Raw genomic sequence first — 23344 nt, 5'->3', positions numbered from 1 at the left:
CTGAAGCAGTATAAGGTCTGGGGAGTGCAGCTTCAAATATTGTAAGGCTAACCCCCTTTTGATCCGATCTCCTAAACCATTAACATTCCAGGTAATCAGTTTGATTCGACTCCGGGGAGTGGAGAATGTAGGAGTGTCACCCATTAGGATCTTGAAACAGGAGCCCCATCTCCCACCAGGGCCAACAAATCACATTACACACTAGGGCACTAAACCAGGACATATAGAGAGAGTCGCCATATGCATCAGCTACCATCGTATAAATGTACATGAGCATCACAGACAGATTGCTTAAAACATAAAACAAAAACCAAACAACCCCCATTGTAGAATGCCCTGGGTCCCCCCCCCACCCTTCCTCCCTGCAACGTGGATGCAGAACTGCCCACCACCCCAATTTTCAGAGCACTTGGAAACCCATAAAGAACCCGAGTAGAGGGAAACGCTACTTAACCAACGTGTCCCAAGGAACAACAACTTGCCGTCCACCTGCACTCGTAGCTTTGATGGGAAGAGCATGGTATACTTCAAATTGTGCCCCCGAAGACTTCCAGGAAGGAGCGACGTTTCAACTACACCTTGTGAGTGAAGTCTGGAAAAAAGGTTATGCTGGAATTCTCGTATTGTAAGGGTGGACCATTCCTAGCGGCCTGGAGGATAACATCACGGTCCCGAAAATTGAAGATTCATGCCAAGATGGGACGAGGGGGAGCGTCCGGCTTCGGAGGGCCCCCCGGTATTCTGTGGGCACGTTCGACGGAGAAGTAGTTGGAAAGGGACCGTGGTTGTAAATGATTTCGGATTAAGTCTTCCACAAAAAGATCAGTTGCCGGCCCCTCTGCCCGTTCGGTAACTCCTAAAATGCGGACGTTGTTCCTTCTTGTGCGCCATTCATAATCTTCTAGCCGGGCTTCGAGGTCAGTAGTCTGGGCTTGCAAAGTCTTGACCACCGATTCCAGGCGTGTGGTGGAGGTTGTAAGCGTAGCAATGCACCCCTTGTTTTTTCTTGACTCGGTCCCCCATTTTTCTCAGATCAGTACGGATCAAGTTGACATCTATGGAGACTGTATCAATTTTGAGCTCCAGCGCCGTGCGGGCCCCCTGTACCGCCTCCATTATGTCCGCCAGTGTCGGGCCTTCATCCGTTGACTGCCGTTTCGTACCTTCCTCCGATGGCGTCGCCTCCAAATCTGGATTTTGCATATTTACACAACTTTTGGAGAGTGGATGGCTTGGGACCCCTTGATGTGGCCATTGTGTCCTGCTCCTCCACCTCAAGCAGAAAGCGGCAAAAGTAAGGATATCCAGGGGGCGCGCGAGCACTACCGTAGAACGTCTTGTAGCTGCTAGGTACTTGTCCTTACTGCGCGCGTGTCCCAAAATGGCAAACGGTGAAGTGTATAGCGGCGCAGCCTGGGCCGCACGGAGTTCCTTCTCAGGGTCAATACTGCCCCGGCATCAGTGCACAGGGAAGTTCAAGGAGCGTCACTGCCCACTGCTGGGGAGTTGAGCCCCCCACTTCCTGTAGTGGCAGACCTTCAGCTGGAGAAAAGAAAGGGTGGGGGGAGATCCAGTCCAGGAGAGCCGGCCTCACTGGCTTCTCGGCGTCCATGGCTCCCCACATTATCCCCACTAACAAGTGTGGTCGCAAAGTTGTAGAGGACAACCCCAGCCCTCATTCGGCGCGTAGATCTTTCAGGCAGCAATCTCCCACGCAATCCACTCAGCCCAGGCGCTTTAAGCAGGGCGCCCCAGGCTGACGCAACTCACCGGCAGACCAGAGCACAGCTCAGTGGTTCCCGGCGCTTCCAACAGTGTCCAGGCCGCTCCTTCCCACGGCAAGGAAATCCGGCAGTTTCAAGTAGCTTCCCGGGCCGACGGCTCCCAGCGTGCTTCCCAGCCGCAGCTCAGGCCGTGCTTCTTCACCGCCAGGCCCACCCTCGTCTCGCGGCCGCTGAATGAAATTGGTGCTGGCGCTGGCGTCCGATGATCAAATCGCCTCAGGGATAGCTCCGAGTGATCTGTGGCTCAAGGCGCTCTTCGATGATTCTGGTCAGACGGATCTCTGTAGCAGATTTCTGTGGGGAATTAGCCGGCGGCCGACCAGAGCTCTACCCCAGAGCGGCCATCTCGGTTGTCGGCTTGCCACGCCACCATAGTTTCCAGAATCTTATGTGGCTTGGTTCAAATCTTCATATTTCATCCTCTTCAAGGAGGGTTACGGATCTGGTTAACAGCTAAAGAGTGGAGTTTTCTGACTGATTTTTTCCAGACTGCTTTATGGATGCTGCAGAGAACCCTGAATTTCATCTGGACTTCACCTTTTAGCCAGAGGAGAATGTTCAGAGCGAGCTTGACAGTCTTGTTTGCAAAAGCAGAGTAATGTTCCAGCTACCTGGTTTTGTAACCTCTGTGATTGCGCAATGAGGGACAGATTTACAAGCCCCTTGCGCCACTTTTGCATCACTTTTCCCATGTTAAAAGTGACGCAAAAGTGGCGCAAGGGGCTTGTAAATCTGCCCCTGAGTGTTTGGGAGGCCAGTGCATAAATTGTTACAATGATCTAAGAGGAACATGACATTGGCCTGTGTTGTTTCCACCTGGTGGTTGATTGCAGTGGTGAGAGGATTTTACAGAAATTAGAGCAGTAGATTGATATTAGGATTCGACAAACAGTGGATACATGAATTTGAATGAAATTCCACCAATCCTCTCTCTGTGATGTCAGGTAAGTGAACGATCAAAAGACAGTTCTCCACTGTGACCTCTCCATGAGAAAATGGGATAAGGGATGGAGAGAGAAGGGTAAGCACAGCTGCTGCACCCTGTGTAATGGATTTAGGAAATTACTCAATATGATTGGCTCTCAATGGAACAGTTATCGAAACAGAATGTGGTCAGATATCTGCAGAGTATGATGCTTACCCCAGGCTTTCGATAACAGCCAGATGATAACGCCCAGACAGTTCAGGAGCACAGAATAACAGCAGTGTGACAGGTGAGTCCCTTAACACCAGGAGTGTTTTTGAAAAGACCAAAGCTGGGTAATCCTACAAGTAGAAACGGTGTGACGGAAACACAACAAAGGTCTAGGAATGGTAAACTTTGGGTCAACTGACAACAGCAAGAACCATATGAGAAGGCAAGTTGCAAAGTAAAGACTGTTTCTAGCTTCCGCTGCTTAAAGTTCCCCAGAAGTACCCACTCTATCCTGTCTCCTGAGAGAAAGTTTCTGCTTTGGATGGCAGTTTCTGGTTTTACTGTAAGTCTTTCCTTTTCTTGCCCAGCCTCCACTTACCCGACTGCTACCTACTCCATCCCAACTCAGACATAACTCAACGTGCCTCCCTATTCTGTGATTATTATGAAGTTGAGGAAGAAATGGCTAATGTTTTTCTTTCCATGCTAACCTGATATGTGTTCTGAACTTTCACTACGTGTTGTCTGACAATTGATACCTTTGACCACTGTGCTGAGGGGGTAGACAACAGTTATGAGTTCATGGCTGTTCCGATGTAGAGGGGGGTGTCCTATACATTAAAGGCCAATCGCCAGTAGTTAGAGGTTGCCTTTATGATTCAGGCAAGAGGAGATCTCTGACACTGTATTTTGGGTTGCTGCCTTTCTAGAAATACTTTCATGTATCATCTGCATACATTAGAAAGTTTACTTGATAGGGCTTCAGGGGCTTTACATGGTCTGTACATAAATGCAGAACAGAAGGCAGGATTATTTGACTGAGAATGGAAAGGAAAGAATGGATATATTACCAGGTGGTGGCTGGGTAAGTTTGGCGCACCCAACTCAATCGGTACCAGGTTATTCCAGTATAGAGTCCATAAAGCCACTGTCCATGTGTCTTTTGGTGCTCAGGAGGAGGGAGAGCCACCCCATCTTCCTCAGTTGGAAAAGAAGACTTCTCCCCAATACAAAGAAGAGGTCTCTGAGCACTCAGTGAATCACTAATAATTGAGGTCATGGTATCAACTGTCCTTTATTCGAACATCCAAACAATCATTTGCATTATTGCTTCCCTCTTTATTCCTTGCCAACGCATGTTGTGTCTGTTACTATGATATTAAGAGCAGACTTCATCAGGGCTGGAATATAAAGGCGATCATATATTAAGAAAAAGGTAAAATAGAAGAAAAACGAAGTAAAGAGGGGTATTAGAATGTATCTAGTTCCGTCACTGGGGTCAATCCACCTAAAAAGTACCCAATGTACATTTTGAAAGTGGAAAATAGGAGGTGAGGGACAAGTGAAATGGAAGAGATTGGAAGAGTTATATCAATACCAAAGTCTCCTCGTCTAAGAGTCGTATTCCCGTCCATAACCTCAAATAGACGTAAGGTGTGCCACATCAGAAGTGCAAGCAAACCACTGGTGTCCTTATTTGCAGAGCTTAGAGGATCACAGGACCAGAGAGTATTTACCAAAAATTACAAAGTGCCAAGTATTACTATTTAATATATTTTAGAAACAGCCATACCTGGGGCAGGACCAGAAAAAGAGAAACGGCGCTCTGTCTCAGGGCTCAGGGTGAAACTCCATGGTCTGGGTATGGCAGGGAGGTTTAACGTGGGCATATAGTTTGTGAAGATCTTTGAGTGTGTTTTTTTAGTGTTTAAAATGAGTTTATTAAGAACATAATAAAGCATAAGATAATAGAACTAAAAAATGAAAATATATAGAAACATAACAAAACAGATCAGTTCATCTATGGGATAGAGAGATTATACACGGTCTGAAAGAAGAAAAGTTTGGTCATACAAATAGAAGATAAAACAAGTGGATTACAAATGAGTTACATGCATAACTATGATAGCAAAATAGCATACTTAATTATATTAAGCAGAAATAAGTGGAAGGTCAGGGATGTTGAGGGACTTCTTGTTGAATAGGTGTGCGTGCAAAGGAACGATGAGCACTGTGTCCGCTAAGAACGGTGACTGGAGAACTCAAGATCTGGCGTTTCAGATTTAAAGACATAGGAGGAACATAGATTGTGTCCAGTCTATGGTTATAGCACACCGCATACCACCAAACCTGAAAAAACAATTTTGTACAATCTTTATAATTCTTGGTGATCTGCGAAATGCAGCCGCCAACAATAGGTCCAAAATACGCGTGTCACAGGAGAGTGAGCGCCAAGCTTCAGGTAAACTACCTAGGAAGATGGCAGAGTAAGGAACGGGTTGAGTGTGTTTTTGGCACTGTTAGATGTTGTATAATAATGTAAAGGAATAAGTTTGGTTCCTCATCTGAAGGAGCAGTATATCATGTTTGTCACATCCGGGACAAAGAAGGTGGGCAGGGAATAGAGGAATTGTTTACAACATGAACCTGTGCACATGTACTCTTTTGTGCTAGACGCATTGGTTTTGGTGGCTAAAATTAACCTCTCTTGATCTCTATGGGTTCAAAGGAGGAGAATTCATTAAATAGTTGAGGCAGTGAGATAGGAGGGGGGCATGATATATGTAGTGTGCTGGTGATGCTGATGGTGTCAGAGATCTGTGAAAGTTTGGATTCTAAAAACCACAATCGGTCTGTGCAGTGTTATTGAGATGCACACAGCACAAGGTTTAATTTTTAGGTCTTTGGGATTAGTTATTTTGTTGCAGGTGTTAAATATCTCCTTCAATGTATTATTATGGGCCTCATTAGCATTTTTTGCATAGCTAGGCCGCTTCGTGTTTTCTGCTTGAACTGTGCGCCTTGCAGGATTTTTCTTCATCAAGGGGGGCCTGTGCTTGATGCATTTCATTTTGGCCAATTCTTCTTAGAACCATGTATCTGGGGCTTTGCTGCTTGGTTTGGGTTTGCATGATTGGCTAAAGAAAGGGTACCAAGGGTCCATGTCATATTTAGGTAGAGGTTCTTCAACAGAGATCCAGGCTCAGTTGAATCAGGTTACACAGCTTTCACTTCATTGTAGGTAGACTCAAAGACTTCTGTGGAGGTACTTTGAAGTGTTTGTAATGGCTAAGGGATTTGTTGTCAGAGTGGCAAGTGATGCACTAAAGTCGGTGGGATTATGGTGAGTGAGCTGCTGTCCTTTACTGTGACTCACCTATCCCCATCTCAAAACGAGGTTCTAAACCCCAGGTGTGGCAGAGCAGTAGCTCAACCAGTGTATGAACGAGCTCCTGTTCTCCTAATACTCAAATGAGCCCATAAATTATGAACCCCATGGGCCCTTCTCAGGTGCAAGCAAACATTGTCCCCTAGCCCAGGCTCATTAGTTGAGGCCTGCATGTCCATGTCCTATGTGGTGCATTGCAGCCAGTATGACCATTAGAACGCACTAAAAGGATCTTTGGTATTGGTGCAAGCAGATCTACGTTTAGGGCATCCTATTCTCTCATCAGTTGTCCACAGGGCTGGGGGGTCGTCAGGTGAGCCGTTAGTTCAGCGGAATCATGCTCTTGACTCTGGTCAAAAACAGAGGTAGATGCAACGAGCTGTAGATATGTTCAATGACACTTGGCACCTTATTGAGCTAGTAAACCAGTTCAGAGGTTTGGTATGCCTGGTAATGAGATCCATCTGTGATGTTGGAACGTAGATCTTATTTCGGAGAGCACAACAGATCTACTACTCACATTGCCCTATTTGCCATGATAGCTATTGTGTGGCCCAACTATGGAACAAACTGAGATCTGTGTGTAACATGAAAGCCATGAAATGGAATCCCAGTGGGATGACTTAATCCTTCGTCCTTATGATTTTGATCAAGTGAGCACTGTTGAGTTACCTAATAATACCAATTCTTATTTACATTGCTATGGTATGGAAAGAGGTTGGCAGCGAAGGTCAATAAAACAACAAGTTATTTATTTGTTTTAACTCATTGATGCCTTGCAATGATCAGAAATGTAATACATGTCTATTTACTTTTTAAATGTTTTTTTTGCTATGTGAGCACTAGCAAAACGACCTAACTGATGGTCTCTAAAGTTTTCTTTTATGATTTCTTAACAGGGTGGCACTGTTGGCATCATTATTGATTGGGAGTGTGATCTAGACTGGGCCATAAAGTTTTGCAAACCAACCTATAAGTTCGTTGGACTTGATGATCCTCAACATCAGGTGTCAAAGGGCTTCAACTTCAGGTGAGGGCATCTCTTCGTTTGAAATGTCATCTGGAACAGATGAGATGGTGGCACTAAGGTTTCCACACAAAGGTAGTAAAGGACGAGAAAGTCACACTGTTTCTTTGTGGTTTTGCATAGTGTGAACAATACGCAAGATGGGTAGGATACACATTACACAGATATGTTCGTGAACTGTGACATCACGTGTAACAATCTGCATACATCCCAAACAGCAACAATGTCTAGGGCATACCATGGATCAGAACATAAATATGTTTGGACCACAGCTTTGAATCCTAGTGGGTCCACTCAGCTTTGCAACCTTCCTTTGTTGATACAATGAGAATCCTTGAGTTGAATAACAATAAACATCTGTTATTTGCCAATAGTGCTGGGAGACCTCCTAGGGCTGAACAATTGCTCGTTATGTTATATATTATCAAATATGTACATTAGTAGTGATACCTCCAGGAAGGGGCGTAGTGTTAAGGGCATCATCAGACAAAACGAACAGCATCATGTGGAAGACCTACAGGCACTCATTTATGCTATGGGGTGTAATATGTGTGTGTGACCAGTTCAATGGCATGAAAGGACCAAGCTGCTGTTTCTGACATGAAAGGACCAAGGTGCTGTTTCTGTCATGAAATGACAAAGCATGGTTTCTGCCTGCAAAAGTTAATGTGCCTGCGAAAACAAATAATGCAGATATGATGTAGATTTGCAAATTGATTTGCGCGCACAGATGGGTGTGAAATTCGTGCAAAGATACACACCAGTGTGTTTGGCCTTAGTCGAGTACGGTGAAGCCGTCATTCACAAAATGATGCCTTGGACTCTGACCTCTCCTGGGATTCTCTTCTTCTGCACTAAACTGGACTTGCCTCAGAAGACACAGACTCGCAGCTGTCCAGATTCCTAGATCTCTGCGTGGCCAGCTGCTCCAGTCCAGGTATTTTCTTTGCACTAGATTTCTATTCTTGGTTTTGTAATTGGATAATATAACTTCAACTCCCAGAATGTGAAGCAAAAACCTCGACTGCAGCAGCTAATCACACATAGAACTTGGAAACCTGGAAAGGCTGCAGGCAAATTAGAAATATTCCATAAACCAAACAAAGGTGTGTAGTAAGAAGCAGTGGCGGCTGGCATCTACTGAGGAGCGCGGCGAGCAAACAAAATAAAACAATGAAAAAACATAAAAAGCGCTCACCAGATTGTGATGAGGGTGTCCTCCTCAATCCAACCCTTTCTGCTGGCACTCGAGTGCAGGCCCCAGCTTTCTCCCTCGACCAATCCTGGCCTGCTCGTGTGCAGTTATCCAGCATGTGAGTAGTGCCCTGATTGGTGGGAGCGGCCTCCGTTGATGCTCCAGAGGGCACTGGAGGCCTGCACTTGCTCTCAACCTAGCTGTCTCAAGACAGCTGGGTTGAGAGGTTTAAAGTGCACGTCTGGCTGGCCTTCGCATGCGCAATTTAAACAGTGCAAAGGCAGCCCTTTACCCACCACTCCTCGTTGCTGTCACTCAAAAGGCCCTGCCCCGTCCTGACGCTCGGTTCAGGATGGTACGATGAAAAATAACATGGTAATGAATTACCCTTTTATTGTTCATCTCTGGGGGCCCTTCAGTGGGGCGAAGCTCCTCCACTGTAAGGAAGGAGCCAACCCTGGTTGGAAGTAATGTTGTTTTAAAGGACTCCCACCCATTGAGATTCCCAGTGGCATGCGTCATCATTGAGTCCAATGAGAGTATATGTCCAACACTTTCTGTAGCTAAACCTTCCCATTATTGCTCATGCAGTGGTGCGTCAGGAATTTAATTCATGCACCATCAGGGTTTGGAATTACTCATCCACATTTCACTGGTGATGTCATCTGTGAGGACCCAGCTGTGCTTCTCCCAAAGTTACTCACTGGAGATAATGGGGCAGATTTACAAGCCCCTTGCGCCACTTTTGCGTCACTTTTCCCATGTTAAAAGTGACGCAAAAGTGGCGCAAGCGGCTTGTAAATAAGCCCCAATGAGTTTAAGTTTATTGATTCGGTCTGTTCATAAAATCAATTTAAACTGATACTCTAGGCATTTTTAAAAGCCGTATTAAACATGAGCATTCAAAATCCATTTAATTTAAATACGTATTAACAGTAACAGTTTATTAATGAAAAAGACTTTTAAAATGTCATGACCTGGTTCTGTCACGGTGTCACCTAATTAGAAGGTTGCACTGTTTCCTGATGAAATAAAATTACAAATACAAAGTGTGCAGCTCAAATGTAGATTGTTTTTGTGCGGGAAAGTGGTTCATCCATTGTCCCTAGGTGGCAGGTTGACTCAGCGAGCCTGGGGGGGTTGGGGTTGTGTTGTGGAGCAGTCTTTTCTCAGCCTTTTGCAGGAATTTGACCAAGCAGCAGTTCAGCTGGGGGTCCACTGGGCCAAAGCAATGAAAGACAATGAGTACTAAAGCTGCATGCGCATTGCTTCTCCTTTATTATTCATGGCCCAGTTACCTACCATTAATATCAAATAACCAGAGTTGGGGTATTCTTCTCCATAGTCCTTAAATCACCTGCTCCTGTGCACTGAAGTTGTTCCAAGCCAGACTTAAATATTCCCAGCCTTGCATTATGGCTTCCCTCCTTATATAGCTTCCCTCCCTATTGCCACACCTTCCATGATTCAATAAAAGATGAAGTCACACATCCCCACTTCCTGTGAATTCCCCGGAAACATTTGAAGCAATGACCAGGCGATTACCTCCTTGTCCATCTTCCTCATCCCAGTCCTCACATACCAAACTGGATCATTCTGCTTCAACACATTGACTCACAGAAATGCAAGATATAGGTTGCATGCTGGCTCAAAAATGTATTCATCCATTTCTGTTTTAATACTGAGTCCAGAACACAACCAAAAGAAGATGAAAACACTTTCCCCCGAATTGAAGTCTTGTTTGTGTTTCATTAACATATGAGGGGTGGTCCATTGTCGCAACATTGCAAATGTCAGACATTAAAGCTCCTTTCACTGCAGCCCAAGCAGTGGCATTCTCATTCCCCACTTTAGCAGCTAAAACATGGTTGCCCTGTACCAGACCAGCTGCTACATTAGATCACACTGAAAACTCCATAAATCCTTTAAGGGTCTTTGTCGTCTATAGGTCTTCACACAATAGATCTTGAATCACACAGTAAGGGGCTACTATAGAAGAACTAAGGGCCGGGGGCAACTTCCCAGTATTGAGGCATAGAAAGGTTGACAATGGGAAAAAAGCCCAGCCGAGCAATTGTGAGGCAGAAAGGTAAGAAAAAAAAAAAGTAAACACGTGAAACATTTCTGGGGGAAAAAACCTGGGTCCTCATAAGATTCCAAAAATATATTGCATGTTGGTGATTAACCTACCTGACACGTTCCTGAAACTCAGAGAGTACTGGGAATCAGATCTAGGACAGCTGGAACAGTAGGATTGGAGGGAAGCGGCGATTGCCACACAGTTCAGACTCATTCAGCTGTATTATCGTCACCATATATACTGGACGAGATATAGGTTGTGGATGAGGAGTTTGGTGCTCTCTCCAAGATGCTTGCGATTCCAAGGGGAAGTGGGAGGCCTACTACATACAATTTGGTCCTGTAAGAAGCTGACTGGGATGGGGGGCCCGCACAAATGAGGGAGGTGCTGGGCTGGAATATCCCAAGAGACCCAACACTAGTGCTACTACATATACAGGTTGATCTGGACAGTAATACATATAAAATTTCACTGCTTTGAATGGCCCTAATGGTTGATAAGAAAGGGATATTCCATGGCATTGGGAAAACAACACCACCCCCTGCTAGAAGAGCGGAAAAAGGGGCTGGACTCCTGTATGACACTGGGCCTACCAATCTACACAGCCAAAGGTTGCCCACAAAAGCACTCTAAGGTTTGGGGGGACTGGGTTCAATACAGAGGGATCTTGCTTGAACCAAACAGGATCCAACAGGGGTCCATGAAGGAAGGAACCTGACCACTTTCTAATCCTGGTGTAGGAGGTGGACTGGGGGTATATGGGGAGAGGAGAGGTGGTAGGGATTAGGGGAGAAGTACTGTTTATTTAATAGTCCTGTATGCCAGATTGAATCTGGGACTAACATCTTGCTGTAAATCTGACAATGGACAAAAATCTGACAATGGACAAAAAAAAGAACACACAATGTATTCCCAAAAATGTAATTTACATTCCTAGAAGCACACTATTTTTTCAAGTGTCTGCCAACGACATGAATAAGATTTTAGAGCGGATTGAGGCCTAAACTTTTGTAAGAATGATGGCCCCTCAGTAGAACATTTGACAGCCTGCAGATTCATCTTCTCAAGTGCCATACCCCCAGCTGTATGCAGTTTAGGGGTGCTCAAGGGAGAAAACTGCCCTTCATTTGGTGAAGAATCAGCAGACAGACGCAGTGCACTTGTACTGGTAACTGCAGTAGGAGAGATCTTCATGGGCCACTACTCCAGCACTGGACCACTTGCCTACCCTTACCTGTTCTTTCTGTGTCTTTATTTTACCATCAGAATTAATAGATGGGAATAGAAGACAATGTATACAGCAGCTGTTTGGGCCATTGAAAGGATCATCCAGTCTTCAGGTTTCTGGACATGTAGTCCAGATGAAAAATCAGACAGGGAGGGCATTCTTCCTGGAGGCAAATAGATCTATTTCCAGAACTCCAGCTGTCAGTGTTATCGGAGGGTTCTATGATGGGATTGGAGAAAGAGAAATTGATGAGAGTTCAATCCTGCTCCGTTGGACTACAGCCCCATTCTTCCCCACTAGAAGAAATACTGTCCACAGAGACTGGAGATTGCTCTCTGCCCATAGCCAAATATCTTAAGCCAGATTCAAAAATAATTCTTGTGACACCCCTGATGGTTAATGTATAGTAGGACAACCTGATTGTCTATTCTGATCTGTACATTGTGACCTCTCAGAAGCGAGCAAAATATAAGAGGGCCAGCTGAACCTCCTTCAGCTCTTTCTAATTGGAAAAGCATTTCCTTTGATCCTAGGAACCATTTCCTGGTGACGAATCTTCCTTCAAGGTAGTACCCTACCCTTCCAATCATATCTGCCATTAGTGTCTTGAGTGGGTTGATCTCCAGAGGATAACTTGTGTCCGGATTCAACCACCATTGGAATGACTTGCTCATCTTTAGAGTTAAAGGGCCTTTCTGTTCAAACTGTTGGGTTATGAGATCCGAAATTGCCAGGCTAAAAGGAGAATAAAAGGAGAATATATAATCTGGTACATGGGAGAATAGTTCATGTCAAAGCCATGCATCCCTGAGTTATCAACAGGCAGGTGACCAAATTATTTTTCCTTCATCCGGGAAGGAAAACCTTCATCATTTCAATAAGCTTTATTTCGGCAATTGCCATAAAAGCAAACACAATAGCTTAAAACTGTGAAAACAAATCTTGAAATAAAAACAGCTAAAAACAGAACTATAAAATGTAGAATAATTAAAATGTTTGTAATGCCCTCGGGTAAAACCAGCAGCATATAGGAGGAACATAACATATAAAATAATTAAAATATTTATGATACCCACAATTAAGACTGGCAGCATATAGGGGGAACATCATTACAATTTTAAGATGCAAAAGTGAATTTTATCCAACAGTTCCTATACTGATTATCTACTGTTAAACAGTCTATATAAAAAAACAAAAATGACATCGAACTGTAACTAGGACACACAAGAATTTTAGGTGATCTATACTGGGCGGCAATGGTGCAGTCATTTTTTCTGTCTGTGTCTCTACATATATAGAAGAAACCAGGTGACAGCAAAGACAATTACTTGAGGTGTGTCTGCCCTGAATACCCTAGTTGCAATTTTTTAGTCCCTAATGCCCAAGTTACAGCGTACTGGCAGGATCCATTTCCTCCTGTGTGCATGATACTGTGGGCAAAATTACAGGACATGATCTACAGTTTCCTTAACCTCAGCAATGAGGGTGCGCAGCCACTTTGCAGTAAATTGTTGAAGTCCCAATTTGGAACTTAATATAACGTGTCTTAGCATATATATATATATATATATATATATATATATATATACATATATCCCCATGCTGGTTAGAAGTGACCACAGGCCCTCCCTAGGAACTAAATCAAAAGCTGACTCTAGATCGACAAAAATGACGAAAAGATGCCCACCCCCCGAAGTGACGTATTCCCAATTGATTAGTTGTAGTTTTAACACTTGATCAATGGTTCTTGTCCGGGCCCTGAAGCCTACTTGGAGGGGTGTCAACACATCCGCTTCCTCAATCCATGCTTGCAATCTGCTAAACAAGATTTGGCTAAAAAGCTTCGGTGAACTGTCAATAAAGCTAACAGGCGATAATTTGACGGAGCAGACCTTACGCCCTTCTTATATAATGGAACAATATCAGCCCCTGCCCAGGTCTATGGTGCGTTAAGTCCATTCATGATGTTGTTGAATAGAAGCGCTAAATAAGGGCACCAAATTTCCTTTTCAGCCGTTAAACAGGTCCCCAGGCACCTTATCAAGCCCCGGCGCTTTCCCTGGTGTAATCCAGTCAATGGCCAAGTCAACTTCATTCAAAGTAATGAGGCAAGGGGTATGATCAATCTTGAGGGACAAGCCAACAACAGGGAAAACTCTAGATGACTGAGACTCTTTCCCCCACTTCCCCATGGTGGGCCTTTGGCATGTGTGGCTGAAACCAGTCCCTCATTTGCCTCTCTAGTTGCCAACAGGGCCCCCTGGTTCCTTCTCCCATCCTGGGCATAAAGGCTCATGAAATGTTCAACCCAAGCATCAGCCGCTATGTTACTACACAGCAGGGAGATACAATCAGGGCACTTATCGGACAATAATTGGCAGAAGGAGCAATGGCCTTTCTCCTTGGATTCAGCCAATAAAGCATCCTATTTAGCCTTTAAATGGTCTCTTTTAACCCTGCACAGTACAGCTTTATATGAAGCTCTGGCTTCCTGAATGATTGCTCTGACCCCTCCCACCCCCACTCTCCAATAGCAGCCATTAGAGCCCACCTGGCTAGTCGATATGCTTTGTTGAACTATTTTTGGCTCATGAACCTGTTTGGGCAGAGCGTAGCTTTTACCAAGGAAAGCTCCTTTATGGTGCCGAAACAAGGTGCTGTGGATATCAGTAAAGGCCACCCATTATGAAACTACAAATACGTTCCCTCCTTAAGCCAAGACTGCTAACAAGGCTATAGCAGTCGCTTCGTACGTCTAGACCTGTAAGGCAGGAATGACAGCGATAGCACACCATCTCAGCCTGCATCTATTACTAGATGGGAAAAGCCTCCTATTGATGGGTTCTAGGTCATGTGGTGCAATAGTAGAGGGGTTCTAGGTCATGTGGTGCAATAGTAGGGAACAATGGGCTTAGGGAGAAGTTTAAAGCATTATGATCGCAGTCCTGCCTGGATACCACCTCCATGTCAATTACCCACAACCACAGCCTGACATCTATCAAAATATAATCAATACAGCTGACCCCAACTTGCCAATTAAAACTAACCTTCCCTTCTTTGTTTGATGGTTTCCTCTCATTGTAAGCTTGAAGGCCATTGTTCAGGGTAAAAGTATTTTTTTGCAAGACTGCTCTTGACCATGTTTTAATCGGTTGGAGTGTGAACCAAGGTTATCGAGAAGGCAATCAACGCCCAACTTTACAAGTTCATCGAGGGTAACCACATCCTGGACCCATCGCATTCCAGCTTCCGAAGCAATCACAGTACAGAGACTGCCCTAATTACCTCCACAGATGATGTCAGCACCCTTCTCGACCAATGCAAAACTGCAGCCCTCATCCTCCTGTACCCCTCAGCCACCTTCAACACCATCTCCCACTGCACCCTATGCATAAGACTCCACGGCGTCTGCATCTGCGAAAATTTCCTGGAATGAATACATTCCTTCCTTACCGGACGAACACAGAGAATCAGGCTATCACCATTCCTCTCAGAACACACAGAAATCAGCTGCGTACAGCCTCATTGCTCCTTCCTGAGCCTCACACTCTTTAAAGCTACATGGCCCACTCTCAGTCATCGATTTGGGAAAAAGGGGGTGGTGATGGACAGAGTTTCTGAATGATGCAGAATACTCTTACCAAGTCAAGAGATCATGGTTTTAATCCATCACCGTTTTTTTAGCTCACTGCACCATCCCAGCTCAGAACCTGGCTACATGCAAATTAGTCTGTACCTGTCCCAGTGCGTGATGGGAACAGGGCAAACCAAACTACCAAGCCAATTCTTATACTGGGAAGGAAACAAGCTTCCGGGGACCGGTTTCTGGCATCACAGCCTTCGTCGGCCCGGCTTGCCTGAATCCTGATGGTGCAATGAGCAAGGGACTCACGTCTGAGCATACCCTCCCACACTGAGTGTGGATAAAATCGATTTGGGAAAAAGGGGGTGGTGATGGACAGAGTTTCTGAATGATGCAGAATACTCTTACCAAGTCAAGAGATCATGGTTTTAATCCATCACCGTTTTTTTAGCTCACTGCACCATCCCAGCTCAGAACCTGGCTACATGCAAATTAGTCTGTACCTGTCCCAGTGCGTGATGGGAACAGGGATTAAAACCATGATCTCTTGACTTGGTAAGAGTATTCTGCATCATTCAGAAACTCTGTCCATCACCACCCCCTTTTTCCCAAATCCACTCTCAGTTATCGTCCGGAAGCACAGACTCAACATCGTCTCCTATGCCGAAGACACCCATCTGATTCTCTCTCTCACCAATGAACCCACAATCGCCAAGAGAAACTTGCAAGACAAGATGAAGGCTGTCATCACCTGCACAAAGGACAGCTGCCTCAAGCTAAACTCAGAGAAGACCGAAGTCCTCATCTTGGGCTCCACCCCCTCCACTTGGGATGACTCGTGTTGGCCTACAGATCTTGGACCTTCGCCCACACCACCAGACCATGCAAGAAATCTCTGCATCATCTTGGACTACTCGCTCACTATAAACTGCCAGATCAACGCCATCTCATCACCTTACTTTCACATGCTACGCATGCTCTGAATGATCTTCAAGTAGATCCCCCACTGAGTCCAGAAAGACAGTCACCCAATCAGTCATCAGCAGCAGACTCGCCTACGGCACCGCACTCTTCGCCGGCATCACCCAGAAACTCCTCAAGAAATTGCAAAGCATCCAGAAATCCTCTGCCAGACTCATTCTCAACATCCCCCGCCTCAGCCACATCACCACCCACCTGAGGGGCCTCCACTGGCTCCCAGTCAACAAAAGGATCACCTTCAAGCTCCTCACACATGCCTACAAAGCCTTACACAACACAGGACCTGCATACCTCTCCTCCACCCTCCCACCAGAGACCTCTGCTCCGCTGGCCCTAGCCACCATCCCACGTATCTGCAAGACCACGGTCGGGGGAAAATCCTTCTCCTACCAAGCAGCAAAGACCTGGAACACCCTGCCTCTCCCTCTAAAGCAATCACTGTCACTGCCCCAATTCAGGAAGGACCTCAAGACCTGGCTCTTGGACTGAACCACAGTGCCTTGCAACAGATCTGCAGCTATCCACCCCCTCCTCCAGCCCCCCAGCGCCTTGAGACCCTTGCAGGTGAGTAGTCATGCTTTACAAGCCACTTGATTGATTGATTGATTGATTGATTGAGCTCCAGAATTTCCCATACTTCATCCTCTTCTACATTAAGTGCTTTAGTGGTAATACCAAGAGGCTCGAAGTTGCAATTAAAATCCCCTAGCACAATTTTATAGGCATCTACCGGGATGAATGATAGGTACTTGTTGATTAGAGCTATAACAGATATAACAGACATGCTGCCGTCATGTCTATAATAGTCATTATACAACCATAAAGAAATATCATCTGAGAATTGCAAATGCACACATAGTACATCAGGGGACCTGAGATCAATGACATTTTAAGTACAAGCCAAGGTAGTTCTCAGCCAGGTTCCCAGCCCCTCTCCCCTGATGGCCTATCCTTCCCTGAAAACTGAACAGGTCGGTTCCAAACTCCCTCTGTGCCTCCCAAGGGTATATAAGTCAATCGTTGGTATCCAGGCCTATAATTGGTGAATATCTGTTGGAAGTAGTGATGCGTGGACCACGCAAGAGTTCTGGGTGGCAAAATGTAGTGTTCCGTGAAAGCCAATGACAGACTTTGTTTTTCAGTTCTGGTTATGATGCCTCTTTGTCAACTACCAGAGACGACACTCCCACCAGAACTGCTTCATAAGGTCAACATTGAGAAGGCAGGTCCAGAGAATGCTGGATTCGTTCAAACTTGGGCATAGATGTTCACCTGTTGTCATGAAGGGTCCCAGTAAGCCTCTTATTCTGAAGTTTTTCGGGGACGTAGCCTCCCCCGCTAGCCATCACCAGTATCCAGCGTCGTCAGGGCCCACAACCCTCCAGCTCCGACCTCATGACCCCATGACGCTTGTTGTATGAGTAGCATGTGGGCACAGATACCAGGGAGGATAAAAACAATCCTGAAAGGTGCCCAAATGAATTGCAGATCTTGAGTTGGCATTAAGTCTTTTACTGGTGTAGCCAATGTCTGTGTTCTCTGAGAAGACCACAACACATTTTTACACGCTGGCCAGCTTTAAAAAAAAACAAATTAACTAGTCTTCCGGATAAGGAAATACCTGATTTCCTTTTGAATAAAAAATACCTACCGAAGGGGCCATGTAGTTGGTGAAGACTCTTGTGGATAAACTCAAACCAAAAGAAGAACCTGAAACTGGTAATGATTGTCCTAAACATAAAACCATAGGTATTTCTACGGCCACAGCTTAATCACAATGTGCAGGCATGCATAGGGATGTCCAAAGATTCTAGAGGATCTCCAGTCTCAAGAAATGTGGCGATTGCCTGTAGTGACCTTGTTTTAAATATCAACTGATGAGTGTACATGTTCACTGCTTTTAAATCCAGACCTGGCCTGCAATCCCCTGATACCTTTTGGACCAGGAACAATATTGAATATAACCCTCTTCCTCAGGTGAACTGGGATTATACTTATCACTTTCTTGTCCAATAGATTGTGGATCCCTTCCCTCAAGGCTTGTCGCTTTTGAGGACACACACGAAGAGAAATAGGACAAACGCATTCTCCTGGAAGCTACTGAAAGATTCCTGATATCCGTGCTGAACAATGTACAGGATGCATTGGTCTAATACTAAGGTTTTCCACTTCTCCTGAAAACTGACTAACCTTCCTTTGACTTGAAAATCATGACATCTGCAGAACAGGTTTTTATTTGGAGTAGTAGGAATTTAATTAGCAACTCCTGCAGCCTGCAACCAGGACTTGTCAGATGGAGGGCCTCCCCAACCGTGCCCCCTGCCTCAAAAGGGCTGATTTTTATCCCAGGATGAATGGTGGTCCAAAAGCTGTTGATCAACCAGAGAATGTAACCCTCATGAAAGAGGGTTAAATTCTATGCTACACATTTCCGGTCTTGAACATATTTTTATACCAACATGCCCAGATGGGAACCAAAAACAAGATTGAACCAGTAAAAGGGATGTGCCTCTGCAAGCTTTCTGGGTTCATTCTTCCAGGACCAAATTTAGATCTATCTTTTAGCAAACATTGATTACCCTGCAGTTGCTACTGCTGCCCTCAAGGAATCAAGGAAAATATCCAATAGAATGTGGACTTGTTGCTCCACCATGGACATTGTTGCTATGAAATCCGAACCAAAATAAATCAGCTCTGCAAGCTTTGGAAAATTCTTCAACAAAGATTCATTTGTTTAATTTGTATAGAGTGATGCCCAAATTAAAAAAAATAGAGGCAGAATATGGTCTTTTCTCTGTCAAGTCAACCCTTTTGTCAATTTGATCAGCTGGTGACGCCTCTTCTAAACTTATGGTACTTTGAGATGCAGACCTGAAATCAAGGAATCCACTTTTACCATTAGAATAAATTCGTCAGCAAAGCCTTGTAGAGGATACCTTTTGGATGGAAAAAGAGTCAAGTTATGCTAGCTGCTCTCCTTCTACTCATGTGACAAAAACTATCCTTGTATCGTAATTCGTAATTAAGAGGTAAAATTGTTGGTTCCCTTCTCTGGTACTATAGAAAAAATCATCTTACTCTTCCTGGGCTGGTGCACATTTTTGCTCTCCATCTTTATTTTTTATTCCAAAAGCAGAAAACGTGCCAGAAAAAAACATCTAAATCTGTCAGAAAGTGAGGGCGCACCTTCAAAATCAGATTCCTGTACAAAAAGAGCTTCTCACTCCCAAACGCCAAAAACATGCTGTGTCCCTGAGCAGGGCGGCTGGTTCTCATATTGCCCATTGCCCCTGGAGACTGATAAGCATGCTGGCAACACTTTTTGCTAGACTGCCGTGGTCTTTGAGTCAGACGGCAGCTATGCACTCACCAAATTCTTGGTCTTCGGACCCCCCTGCAATGATAAACGGGATCATATTGCATAATATATTTCCTTTGTACTGTGCTAAAGCAGGTACTGAGTCTAACATGCGATAAGCGATCATAAATAAAAATTCATAACACTAGCCCCTACTGGTCCACTCAAGCAGGCCCTCTCAGTCGGTGACGTGGTCACATCAATTAGTAAAAAGGGGAATCGCAAATATAGATCCCCCAAACATAGCTATTTTTTTTTTAAACAACTAAGAAAATCTTACCATAACCTTTACGGCCTAGGAAATCTGTAAACAGAAACAAAAAAAAACAGGAAGTGGCAGTATGTGGATTTTTCTTTTATTGAATTATTGGAAGAGTGATAATAGGGAGGGAAGACATATTGGTGGGGTGGAAAGTTTTTTTAGCCTGGCTTGAAAAACACTTATTTTCACAGTAGTGAATGCTCAGTATGTGAGTACTGGAACAAGCAAGACCTACATGGAGGTAATGAACTATCAGTCTTCACAAGGTGCACATACTATATATTTGCTAACCTTATCGAGTTAGGTTGTGGGCTACCACTTTTACTGCAGCCCTACCACTAAACAATTGAACCCTCTGTAGTGCTTGTAAATATGTATAGTGGGACCCTTCTGCTCTCTGATGGATTCCGTAGAAGACTGACATAATCGTTTGGGTGTGGTTAATAAAGTTTGTGACGCAATGCACACAGTTAGTTAACGGTTTCACACTGAAGAATAAAGACGTACACTACAGAGCTCTGGGTGTGGCATGGTCCTTTACATGCAACCGGGCTGGAGGATGCTACAACTGGTGACGAGTTAGGAGATTTCCAACCTGGAGTAACGAGAGTGCTCTCTCAGAGAGTTTACTGGCGTCCAGCAAACTGCTTGTGTGTGTGACGTGTGCCTCCGTCGAAGTGAAGCCATCGACAGTTGGCGCATGTGGAGTCAAAGCGCCACACCAGCCAGTGCAAGACTTTCAACGAAGGCAAAGGCCCTACTGAAAGTTCAGTCACAATCTGCTCAAAACCGACTGACAAGGCCGAAAGAGGAGGTAGTGTGCCGCAACAGAGCCAGCATATATTCAGTACGTTAGCGCTAAAGTCAGCTACAACCAGATACAGAGAAGTACAGAATGCTGCAACAGCCAGGTGCAGAAAAGCACGCCAAAAGCAGAATCATTCAGGCACCACAAAACGCTAAAAGCAGTGGAAACCAGGTACAATGCAGAAGGCTGAGAGTGGTGATGACCATGTACAAAAGACAAAACACTTAGTCATTGCCAAAGATGAAAAATAGTCCAGACTATATCAGATCAGCTGCGACGACAATGATGCAAGAATGCAGCAGGGACTTTGAGAGGGTATGAATGGAGCAGGTCCTAGTGGGCGGAGATGGAAGCAGAGTAAGCCCTGTTTTTAACAGCAGTAAGTTCCACAGGTGGTTATGATGCCGTCATGTTTTTGGAGCCACCGATTCCATTTGATCCCTCCAAAAAGCAGAATATTGGTGCCAGATGGAATGCCTAGATTGAAAAATTTGATGATTTCATCGGAGCGCAAGAAGAAATAATAACAAAAAGATCATCAAATACTTGAAGAAGCTTGCAGGTGATGGTGTGAATGGAGCGATTAAGAAAAGCTTAAGAAACGTCTTACCATCAAATTAAGGTGGCATAAGGAATCAAGTTTAATCCAATGCCGAACATCGACTGAGAGGTACATCAATAACCAAGCCAGGTAGCAAGCCGGAGAAACGGTGGTTGAGTTTGCTGAAAGACTTGAGGCCCTCATCCAACATTGCACATTCAATAAATTCAATGATGAAGAAGCCATCCATCTCAGATTATCGATGGTTGCCTTTCTGACTTGTTCAGACTAAGTATGCTGCATGAGCCACCCAGACAAGAGAGAGTGCTTATGGCTGTGAGAGCAGAAGAATGTTCAGATCGACAAGCTGCTGATATGAAAGCTGGAGTAGCCCAGAGCAACTCAGCATTGAACATGAAGATTGAGCAGAGACTCAAGGTCAAGGGCTATGAAGTGCTGTTACCGAGGCAGAAGAAGTTCTGTTTTTGATGCGGCTTCCCCTTTCTACATGAAGGTAAATGTCCTGCCGTTAGACTGACATGCAAAGTTTGTGGGAAAGAAAACCATTTTGTAATGGTTTGGAAAGCGAAACAGAAACTGACTGTGTCACGTCGAGAAGAGAAAATGAACTCCAGAAAGTTCCAGAAAAACTCTAGACACACCCACAAATCCAAGTAGCGAAACCAATTGAAACAAGTGGAAATGAAACTAAGTTGATCTTCGTTGAATTAATTTTCCAACGGTTCTTCAACGCCATTGTCGAGGGCCAGTGAAGAAGATTGCTCTGTGATGATGGTGTTGACTGGTGAATGATGTGAGCATGTGGGTTTGGTTTCATGCAGAGAATTGTCCAGAGATCACCATGTGAAGCAACCACGTTCCTTTGGACACTGCCCCAAGATCACACTAAAAGTGCATGGATAAACATGGTGCTGGCAGAGTGCAATGAACTGTCGCCAGTGTCCCGTCTCACACCATCGAACACAAAGGTATATACATGGGCTGCCTCCACGCCATTGCCAAGTCAAGGATAATTTATAGCAACCATGTGACACAAGAAGACAAAGTTTCAAGCACCAATTCATGTTCTCAAAGGTACTTTGTCAAGTGTGTGTTTTCCTCAGTTTCAGTACTGCTGCAGACCGGAGTCTGATTTCTAACTAGAGCATAAATGCACATGGCAACATAGTAAGCCAATTTCCGTCACTGTTTCATGGCCTAGGAAAGCTTAAGACCATGAAAGTGCAACTTCATATCAATGGGGTTATTCGCCTTGTTGCTCAAAGAAATCATCAAATTACTCTTCACTTGCAGTAAGCTGTCGAGAAAGAATTGGAAATGCTGTTAAAACATGATATAATTGAACACTCTACTGGTCCGACCCTATGGGTTTCACCCATAGTGGCAGTGCCCAAAAAGGACAGTGGAGTTGCGTAGCGCATCTGTGTTGACATGAGCCAAGCTAACAAAGCAACTCAGAGAGAACGACATCCTGGTCCGCACATTGCAGATATTATTACACAGCTGAATCTGAACTAAGCAGTACGCTACGCTCGCGTAGTTTGCGAAGTTCGCGCTACTTCGCACTACGCGAACTGCACGTAGCACAGTGCGAACACGCGTAGCGTAGTGTTGCGTAGTGCTGCGGTCATTTTTTGCTTGCTCGCGGTCCTCAACGTCAAGTTGGCGACCGCGAGCAAGCAAGAAGACATCCCGGCGAGACTTTTTCCTTGTTCGCTATCAGCATCATCAAGTTGGCGATCGCGAGTATGGAAAATAAACCTCCCGGCGAGATTCCCAACGCGAGGAGGTCAGGTTTCTCATTGCGAGGGGTCGCATATGCTCGCGACCGCTCGCGATGAGAAACTACCAGTTCGCGTTGAGAAAGCTGCTGCTCGAGTAAAAATCTACTCGAGCAGCAGAAAACTACAGCTTGCACTGTGCAAGATGCCATTTTCAATGATTGCACAGTGCCGGTTGCTTGTCCGCACTGTGCAATCATTGAAAACAACATCTTGCACAGTGCGAACATGTTACTACGCAGTTCGCGAAGTGCTACGCGTAGCTCGCGTAGTGCGAACTTCACTTTGCGTAGCTTCGCGAAGTGCTACTTCGCGAACTACGCCCACCCTTAATCTGAACAAGGGATATTAACTTAAACTAGAGGAAAACTGCAGGCACATTACCACCTTT

General features: G+C 44.9%; 1 protein-coding gene across 3 annotated transcripts in view; it reads left to right on the top strand.

Annotated features, from left to right (window-relative positions):
• Positions 1 to 23344, top strand: part of LOC146858930 (P2X purinoceptor 1-like) — a 725716-nt gene that overhangs the window by 589712 nt on the left and 112660 nt on the right. For all 3 annotated transcript variants that reach the window (XM_085649572.1, XM_085649574.1, XM_085649573.1), the window contains exon 8: positions 6988 to 7118. In XM_085649572.1, coding sequence (XP_085505698.1) covers positions 6988 to 7118 — 131 coding nt within the window. The remainder of the gene's footprint in view (positions 1 to 6987; positions 7119 to 23344) is intronic.

Source organism: Triturus cristatus, chromosome 3_2, assembly GCF_964204655.1.
Source record: "Triturus cristatus chromosome 3_2, aTriCri1.1, whole genome shotgun sequence".
Classification (NCBI taxonomy): domain Eukaryota; kingdom Metazoa; phylum Chordata; class Amphibia; order Caudata; family Salamandridae; genus Triturus; species Triturus cristatus.
This window is presented reverse-complemented; position numbering and strand designations above follow the sequence as displayed.